At 41.5% G+C, this 8,500-nt stretch overlaps 1 protein-coding gene across 1 annotated transcript in view; it reads right to left on the bottom strand.

Annotated features, from left to right (window-relative positions):
• The window catches only part of VAT1L (vesicle amine transport 1 like), a 143,271-nt gene that overhangs the window by 118,010 nt on the left and 16,761 nt on the right, over positions 1 to 8,500 (bottom strand). The window contains exon 2 of the mRNA XM_007447141.1: positions 1,072 to 1,201. Coding sequence (XP_007447203.1) covers positions 1,072 to 1,201 — 130 coding nt within the window. The remainder of the gene's footprint in view (positions 1 to 1,071; positions 1,202 to 8,500) is intronic.

The following is an 8,500-nucleotide window of genomic DNA, read 5'->3' as shown; positions in this document are numbered from 1 at the left end:
GGGAAAGAGCGTGGGACTGTAGGAAGAGTAGAGAGACTCTGGTGATTTGAATCCAGCTGCAGCTACTACTTATCTTTCTGACCGCATGGAAATTACTGAACCCCTCTGAACTTCATCTCTAAGGGGGTAACAGTATTTACCTTGCAGGCTGAAAAACAGTAACTTCCCCATGTTTCTAGTTATGGTAGATTCTCAAATGTGAGGTCCCTTCATCTCTCCATGGGAAGCATTTAAAGTCGAGCGAGAGCTCTTAATGGCTGATTTCCACTGTTTTTTCTTGCTCCAAAGTACCGCAATTTTGTGCAACTGATTTGCCCATAGTTTTTCAGTTTTTATAGACAAGATCCTACTTGATTTGCATGATAATGGTAGGAAGGGTCATACATCTTTTCAGCCATTAAAAAAAATTTTATTATGCGGAATTTTGAACAGGTACAAAAGTAGAATAATACAATAACCCTTTTTAGCCCTTGCCCTACTCCCCAAGCCACCAACCCATAGCCGATTCTGTCTCATTGTCAGTTACCTCTCCCCCTCGGCTTTAAAATCGTCATCCAAAAATGCCACTTTCCCAGTGTCTGCAATCACGATTTATAAATGATGACTTAGATGCATCAGCTAAGTAGATGTTTAAAGGAACCCAATTATAAAACACAGAGGCTGCTTCTCCCCAACCTTTGCGTTTTGTAACTGACTTTTGAGCCTGAAGTGATGGGGAAATGAGAGCCACGGGTAGAGAGAGGACGGATGTACGCTTAGTTAATACAAGGCCAAACTCATAGCGGTATTAATTTTAATCTTATTAATAACAGTATAAAATGAATAAAGGGGATGCTAAGGTTTCCCCTGGCCCCTTCACCAGACCGTTGCTAGGAACAAGACGGTACATGGGAAAGGCGTGCGACGTTTGGAAAGTCCTATCATTTACAACCACGGTTAATAAACCCAAATAGTGAGACTATAACAATAAGACACGTTGTAGATTATTTCAAACATATTTTGCATACTCTTTTATTATCTTAATGGATTCCAGATAGATATCATCCTTTCAGTCAGAAGTCCAAACATTACCTCGAATCCTTTAACGCTGTCCCCCAGAGCTTCAACAATCCCAGAACATTCAAATCCTGGCACCAGGGGGGTCTTGGGAGGGTTGTCGATATTCCCTTGTCGCACCATCAAGTCAATGAAGTTTAAACCACTGTGAACAGCAAGCATGAAGAAAGAAATTCACAGTGAGATCCGAAAGAAAGCACAGGCTTGAGTTTTCTTTCCTTCCCATTCCCTCCCTCCCCCCGCTCCCCAATTTCTCTCTCCTTTCTTTTTAAATTTTCTGACGAAACATGCCTAATAGTAATGTTACTTAGCTAGATGTCACCAATAAAGTAAAGCAGTGATCTTTCTAGACAACTAATGCTTTCCCGGCCCTTCAAATGGCAGTTGCAGAGTTCACGCTCTAATTCAAAAGAGAGTCCCTTTGCTCCCACTCAGAGCCTCCTTATTCTTATTTTAAAAGTTTGTATCAACCAGCCTGGTCATTAGCTGTTCTAGCAGTTAATCAAGGGTAAAAAATATACTAGGAAGAGGTTATGAGAAGACACATGGAAAGCAGCCAGACACAATGGCCATCCGCCATTCTATGAAAAACAAAGAGAAAAAAGACCTAACCTAAAAGGTCTCAAAACAACCGTCACACCTCAACCATCCCATCGACTTACGTGAGCACCGAGCCATAAACGGTACCCATAATGGTGACTATGAGCCATTAAGAGACCACATTGGGTCCAGCTGCAGGAGGGTGACTCGAAGAATATAGGTCAAAGTGATGGACCAATGGGGATGGGAAGACTGGAGGGTTCATTTCAGTAACTTTAGTTACCTCTGGCTGAGAGAAGTCATTAGGTATTTTCTACAAACATATTACTTTTGAAAGAAGAAAGTTATCATTAAAATACATCAAAGTCATTGCCTTGGAAAACCACATACTTGATTCTAATGATGCTACCAATGCTCCGAACTACTGGATTTTTTTAAAGAGCTACAATTGGGAATTGCATTTAACACCCATGGACTAATCAAGTGGGAACACATATCTCACTCAATATGTATTTTTCCCCACCAGCTGTGGTTCTAATGTACTGCCTGTTTTCATAAGCTGCCATCTAAGAAAGACACGGGTTATAGAAACCAAACTCCTCGGTCTGGCCCAAGGCCCATTAGCGTCCATCCACAGCTTCTTTTTCAAGTAAGAGACGAACTCTTTCTTAAACACAGATGGCCCATTTCTTCCTTGGCCTCTTTGGAGCCAAGGAAGCAACTAACTCTACCTGCATCCCCTGGTCTCTACTCATCGGTCTCACCCATAAGGAATGGATAAGGGCAAGGAGGATGACTTCCTTGAAAGATGGGTTCAAGAGTCACCCCTTTCTCTAGGTTTTTCTGGACACAAATGAGGCAAGATGCACATATTGCCCCACTGAAGTATCTCTAACATGTGCCTTTTCTGAAGGCAGCTGCGTGCCTCATATTTCTTTGCTTCCAGAATACCTGGCATACATTATGCCCACAGCAACACAGTAGGGACTCAAGCAACATCCACTGAATGAAGAAATATTCATGAATATCAAAAAAAATGTGCTGCCAGTTTGAGTACTAACTCCTTTTTTAAAAAAATTATTTATTTTATTTCTTTTTGGCTGCGTTGGGTCTTCCTTGCTGTGTGCAGGCTTTCTCTAGTTGCGGCAAGCGGGGGCTATTCTTCATTGTCTTGCGCGGGCTTCTCATTGTGGTGGCTTCTCTTGTTGCGGAGCACAGGCTCTAGGCATGTGGGCTTCAGTAGTTGTGGCTCGCGGGCTTTGTTGCTCCGCGGCACGTGGGATCTTCCCGGACCAGGGCTCAAACTGGTTTCCCCTGCATTAGCAGGTGGATTCTTAACCACTGCGCCACCAGGGAAATCCCTTAACTCCTTTTAAAAAGCAGCCAAGGGATGTTCAGAGTCATGGACACATTCCTGAAACGTATGTGTAGACTTCCAAAGGTCCTGCTTTGATGGTTAATAGTTTTTAGGGTCATTTATTAACCAAAATGTTCTCCAGTAATGTGGCCAGTTTTTTAAGAGCTCGGGGAGATCTGGGCACAAATCTCAAATTCCATGACTTCTCCCTGTGTAACCTTGGGTCAGTTACTCAACTTCTCTAAACCTCAATTTCCTTGTCTGTGAAATGGGGGCTACGGTAGCACCCATGCCACAGGGTTGTTAATAAGAGTTAAGCATTAAGAATGGTGCCAAGTACATAGTAAGTATTCAATAATAATATCTGCATCTTCTGTTAAGAAGAAGGCTGACGTGTGAGACACATTTTAGGAAGATTCCCATCAAACAAGAGTTACAAATAGTTTCAGAGCTGAAGTGGGAAAACTTCAGGTATCTATGAGCTTCACTTCTGTGAAATAGTCGATTTTCCGACACAAATCAAGTAAATAAAGCATCGCTGTATAACAATAAAAGGAATTTCTCCGTCCCAAATCAAACACCCCATCTCATTTCACGCATATTTCAGCTCACTGTGTTATATCCTCTGTGTGAAAACTTAGGACTTCCCAAGACCCTGATGGAAAAATGCCAGAAGAAATGACTTGACAGTGCCGTAAACGTCCCAGCCCCCTGGAGAAGGCTGCATCCTAGACGCTTTCTACGCTGCTCGACACGGCGGCCTTCAACCTCCATCCAGCGTGAAGTGGGCCCAGTGATTGTAAACGGGGAGCCAGCTACTTGATTCCAGCCAGAAGGGCTAAGACAGACCTTATAAAATCCTGTAGCATCCCATTTTGTCAGTGAGGCATGCAGTGATTCTCTCAGGATCACGGAGAATGCCAACCAACTTGAGGACAGAAACATGAAGGAGGTGTATCCCAGGCGACAGGGTCATTGTTGTTCATCTCAACACACAGAGGAGGTGAACAGTTGTTAATGAAGTACCCTTATGTGTTGCATCAGACCTGTTTCATGGTGCCCGCCCACACACCTCCTCCTGGTATGGACCTATCCAGCATTTACTGAGGGTTCAATTCGTGGCAGAAACCATGCTAAACACTTCCCTTTTGTTATTTAAGACTCAACGACATTCCTACGAGGTGTGAACTACCGTATCCATTCTTTAGATGAGGAAACTTAAGACTCAACAAGATTAAGTTACTTGTGTAAGGTCTTATCTTTAGAAACTGTTAAAGTCAGGATCCGAATCGGAGCCAAGCCTAGAAACTGAGCCCTCACAGATGACGCCCTACTCCGTCTTTAAGGAAACTTCAGCCGCTGCCCTTGACGAAGGGGCACATCCAAGGGACCATGTTTGTGACTTCTTATCTCTTTGCCCGCTGATTGTCAAATGTCTCCCTTACCTAATTTTTACATGGCTCTTAAACATTTGAGAGCATTGCAAAAAGAAATAGTGCTGCGAAGTGCTTGATGTAATGGTTTTCTAAGTAATCCTATGTTTCTCAAATATTGGTATAATTATAAAAATAAGGCTGTTTTGTTTCCCTCCCACACTAAATTATTAGTCAAATAATAGGCTTAAAGGGTTATTACTGAGACTTAGCATCCTGAAGGAATGAAGGCCGAGGTATGAGAAAGGGACCCTGAAAAACTCAAAACACAGAATGAGGGAGGTACAGGGAAATTTGGAGGCAATCTCTTTAAAAAATAACTCTTTCATTTGCATAGCATAGTGCAGTTTATAATGTGCTTTTATACACATCTCATTAAACCTTGTAACAATCCTAGAAAGGCAAGAAGTGCAGATATTATTATTCCATTAGATAGATGTGAATGTTGAGCCTCAAATAAGAAAGCTGACTTGTCAAAGACAACACAATTAGTCCATGGCAGAGCTGAGACTTGAATCAAGATCGTCAAGCTCCTTGCTTATCATATATCCCATGACACCATGAAATCTGCAACGCAAGTCAATTCAGTGTGACTAAAATCAGTAATGTCAAGAATCAGGGGCAAGAAGACTAAGAGAAAAATGGTGGAAGGAAACAGATGCAGGGTGCGTGGGTTCCACTTCCCGCACTGCCATCAGTGAGCTGCGGGACCTTGGCTCCGTCTGTGAAGCCCACTGCCCCCCGGCCCCACCGCAGCTCTCATACTCTGTTTGCTTGATGGTTCTTTATCCTGTGGGCTCTGCTTAAAATATTATCAAAATCAAAGCTGAGGTAGAGAGGTAGAGATGCTTGGTGGTCTTGGTGAAAGACACTGACTTGGGATGCTCAGATTCTATCTAGAAGCTGAAGGAAGGCAAGCTAGCCTTGGCGTCTGTACTTTGTTTTCTATTATCTATGAAGTGATGGATGTCAACCCTGTAAAGTCTCATGGGAGATGTCTAGCTATTTTCATTTTATGTTCTACTAGCCTCAACAAATGTTGCTCACTTGATGATGATGCTACAGGTTAGGTATTAAGGTATGGACCATTTTCATCTCCATTTTGTTCAGGAGGATGGTTAAGCCTAAAGAAGATACAGTACCTTGTCCAAGGCCCTATTGTAGGTACCAGAACTGGGGTACAAGCCCTTTTTATATGGCTTCAAAGTTTGAGTTTCTGACCACTAGGCTGTCATTCTGTTACCTATAAGCCATGGTAGGCTGCTATGTATTCTTGTCCCCAGAGCTCTGGCTTGGGCTCTGTTAATTTCCGTTGGATATGCTAATAATATCAAAGAAGACATAAATTATTTCTTTTTTTATTGAAGGATAGTTGATTTACAATGTTTCAGGTAGACAGTAAAGTGATTCAGATATATATATATATATATATATATATATATATATATATATATTCTTTTTCAGATTCGTTTCCATTATAGATAGGTCCTTGTTGTTTATTTTATATACAGTAGTGTGTCTTTGTTAATCCTAAATTCCTAAATTTATCCCTCCACCACCCTTTCCCCTTTGGTAACCATAAGTTTGTTTTCTATGTTAGTGAGTCAATTTCTGTTTTACAAATAAGTTCAGTTGTATGATTGTTTTTAGATTCCACATATAAGTGATATCATATGGTATTTGTCTTTCTCTTACTGACTTACCTCACTTAGTATGATAATCTCTAGGTCCATCCATGTTGCTGCAAACGGCATGATTTCATTCTTTTTTATGGCTGAGTAGTATTCCATTGTATGTATGTATCTGTGTATGCATATATATGTATATATGTATCTTCTTTATCCATTCATCTGTTGATGGACATTTAGGTTGCTTCCATGTCTTGGCTATTGTAAACAGCGCTGCTGTGAATATAGGGGTTCACGTATCTTCTCGAATTATAGCTTTGTCTGGATATATGCCCAAGAGTGGGGTTGCAGGATCGTATGGCAACTCTGTTTTTAGTTTTTTGAGGAACTTCCATACTGTTCTCCATAGTGGCTGCCCCAATTTACATCTCCACCAACAGTGTAGGAGGGTTCCCTTTTCTCTATAACAGCATTTATTGTTTGTAAACTTTTTAATGGTGCCATTCTGACCAATGTGAGGTGATACCTCATTGTGGGCTTGATTTGCATTTCATTACTAATAAGCGATGTTAAGCATCTTTTCATGTGCCTGTTGGTCACCTGTATGTCTTCTTTGGAGAAATGTCTATTTAGGTCTTCTGCCCATTTTTTGATTGGGTTGTTTTTTGTTTTTTTGATATTGGGCTGTATGAGCTCTTGGTATATTTTGGAAATCAATCCCTTGTCGGTTGCATCATTTGCAAATATTTTCTCCCAGTCTGTAGATTGTCTTTTCGTTTTGTTCATGGTTTCCTTTGCTGTGCAAAAGCTTATAAATTATTTCTTAAAGGACACCACTAAGTGGATGACAGAAGAATCAGCCCAGCTATAGTTTATTAATTTTCCAATTTGAGATAAAGTTGGCCCAGTGAAGGATTTAGCAAAGAAGAGGCAAGTAGATATGGAGAAGGTCCCCTTTTATTTTCCAGGTGAAAGGAAGGCAGGGGTGGCTCATGGGAAAAGATTTTACATCTCTCGGGATCTTGTTCCTCCCTTAGATCATCAGTTTCCTCAGCATTGACCACAGGAATCCAAACACTCAGACCATTACACGAAGAACCGTATGATGAAAACCTTGCTCTTCCGGAGGACTGCTTCTTTACTGATGCAGCTCAATAGAGCCCAATCATATATTTCGATTTCACACTCAGTAGAAATCCCTAATCTGGCCCCATCATTGGTTCAATTGGGAAATACATGGCCAAAGAAACAACCTTCAGAAACCCACTGTTTTACTTACTGAAGGGATATTGTTGAACATAATATTTGTTAAAATATACATTCTCTTCTTTATGAAGACAGGGAATTTTTCCTCAAATTTTAGCACAAAGCTTGTTTGTGTGGCTCTTACAGGCCCACTGCAGTGTAGAAACTGATTATATTTCTTTCTTTGCATTGGCTACTAGGAAGCTCTGAACCAAATTTGTAGCACCCCTCCCCGCACACTGCAGAGCTTTCTGGCATTCATTCTCTATGTTTTCCTAACACTCAACTTCATCTTAACTTTCTGAATGCTTTGGGAGTTTCCATTAAAAAAAAATCTTAAACTCTATTAGATTCAATCTCAAACTTGATTGTGCATCAGAATTCGCAGGAGTACTTGTAAACACACAGATTGCTGGACCCCATCCCTGCGTTCCTGACTAAGTAGGTCTACGGGGGAGGTCCAAGAATTTGTATTTCTTGCTTCCTTTTTTTTAAAAAAATTAATTAATTTACTTATTTGTCTGTGTTAGGTCTTCATTGCTGCACGTGGGCTTTCTCTAGTTGCGGCAAGCAGGGGCCACTCTTCGTTGTGGTGCACGGGCTTCTCTTTGCAGCAGCTTCTCTTGTTGCAGAGCACAGGCTCTAGGTGCGCGGACTTGCGTAGTTGTGGCACACAGGCTCAGTAGCTGTGGCTCGCGGGCTCTAGAGCACAGGCTCAGTAGTTGTGGCGCACGGGCTTAGCTGCTCCGTGGCATGTGGGATCTTCCCGGACCAGGGCGCGAACCCGTGTCCCCTGCATTGGCAGGCGGATTCTTAACCACTGCGCCACAAGGGAAGCCCCAGAATTTGCATTTCTAACAGATTTCCAGGTGCTGCTGCTGCTCCTGGTCTGGGAAGCACACTTAGAGAATCGCTGCTCTATTTCTTTTTAAGCTATTTCAAGCTGTCTTTGGAATGAGACAAGGTAAAAATTAATAGATGATGATTAAATTGATAAGAAAATGAAAAGCTCTCTCGTCCTCTAGGGCAGTTGAATTTTTTGATCCTAGTCCAAAGAATTATATTTACTCTTGTTAAATGTGGTCTTATTAGACTAGATTCATCATTCTGATTTGCCTGGCTCTTTCTTGGATCCTAATTCTTTCATCCAAAAAAACTGGCTTTTCCTCCTGGATTTGTGTCCTCTGAAAATGCAGTTATCATGCCATTGATTTTTTTTTTTTTTTTTTTTTTGGGAAGCG

This window comes from Lipotes vexillifer, unplaced genomic scaffold (assembly GCF_000442215.2).
Source record: "Lipotes vexillifer unplaced genomic scaffold, Lipotes_vexillifer_v1.1 scaffold871, whole genome shotgun sequence".
Lineage (NCBI taxonomy): Eukaryota > Metazoa > Chordata > Mammalia > Artiodactyla > Lipotidae > Lipotes > Lipotes vexillifer.
This window is presented reverse-complemented; position numbering and strand designations above follow the sequence as displayed.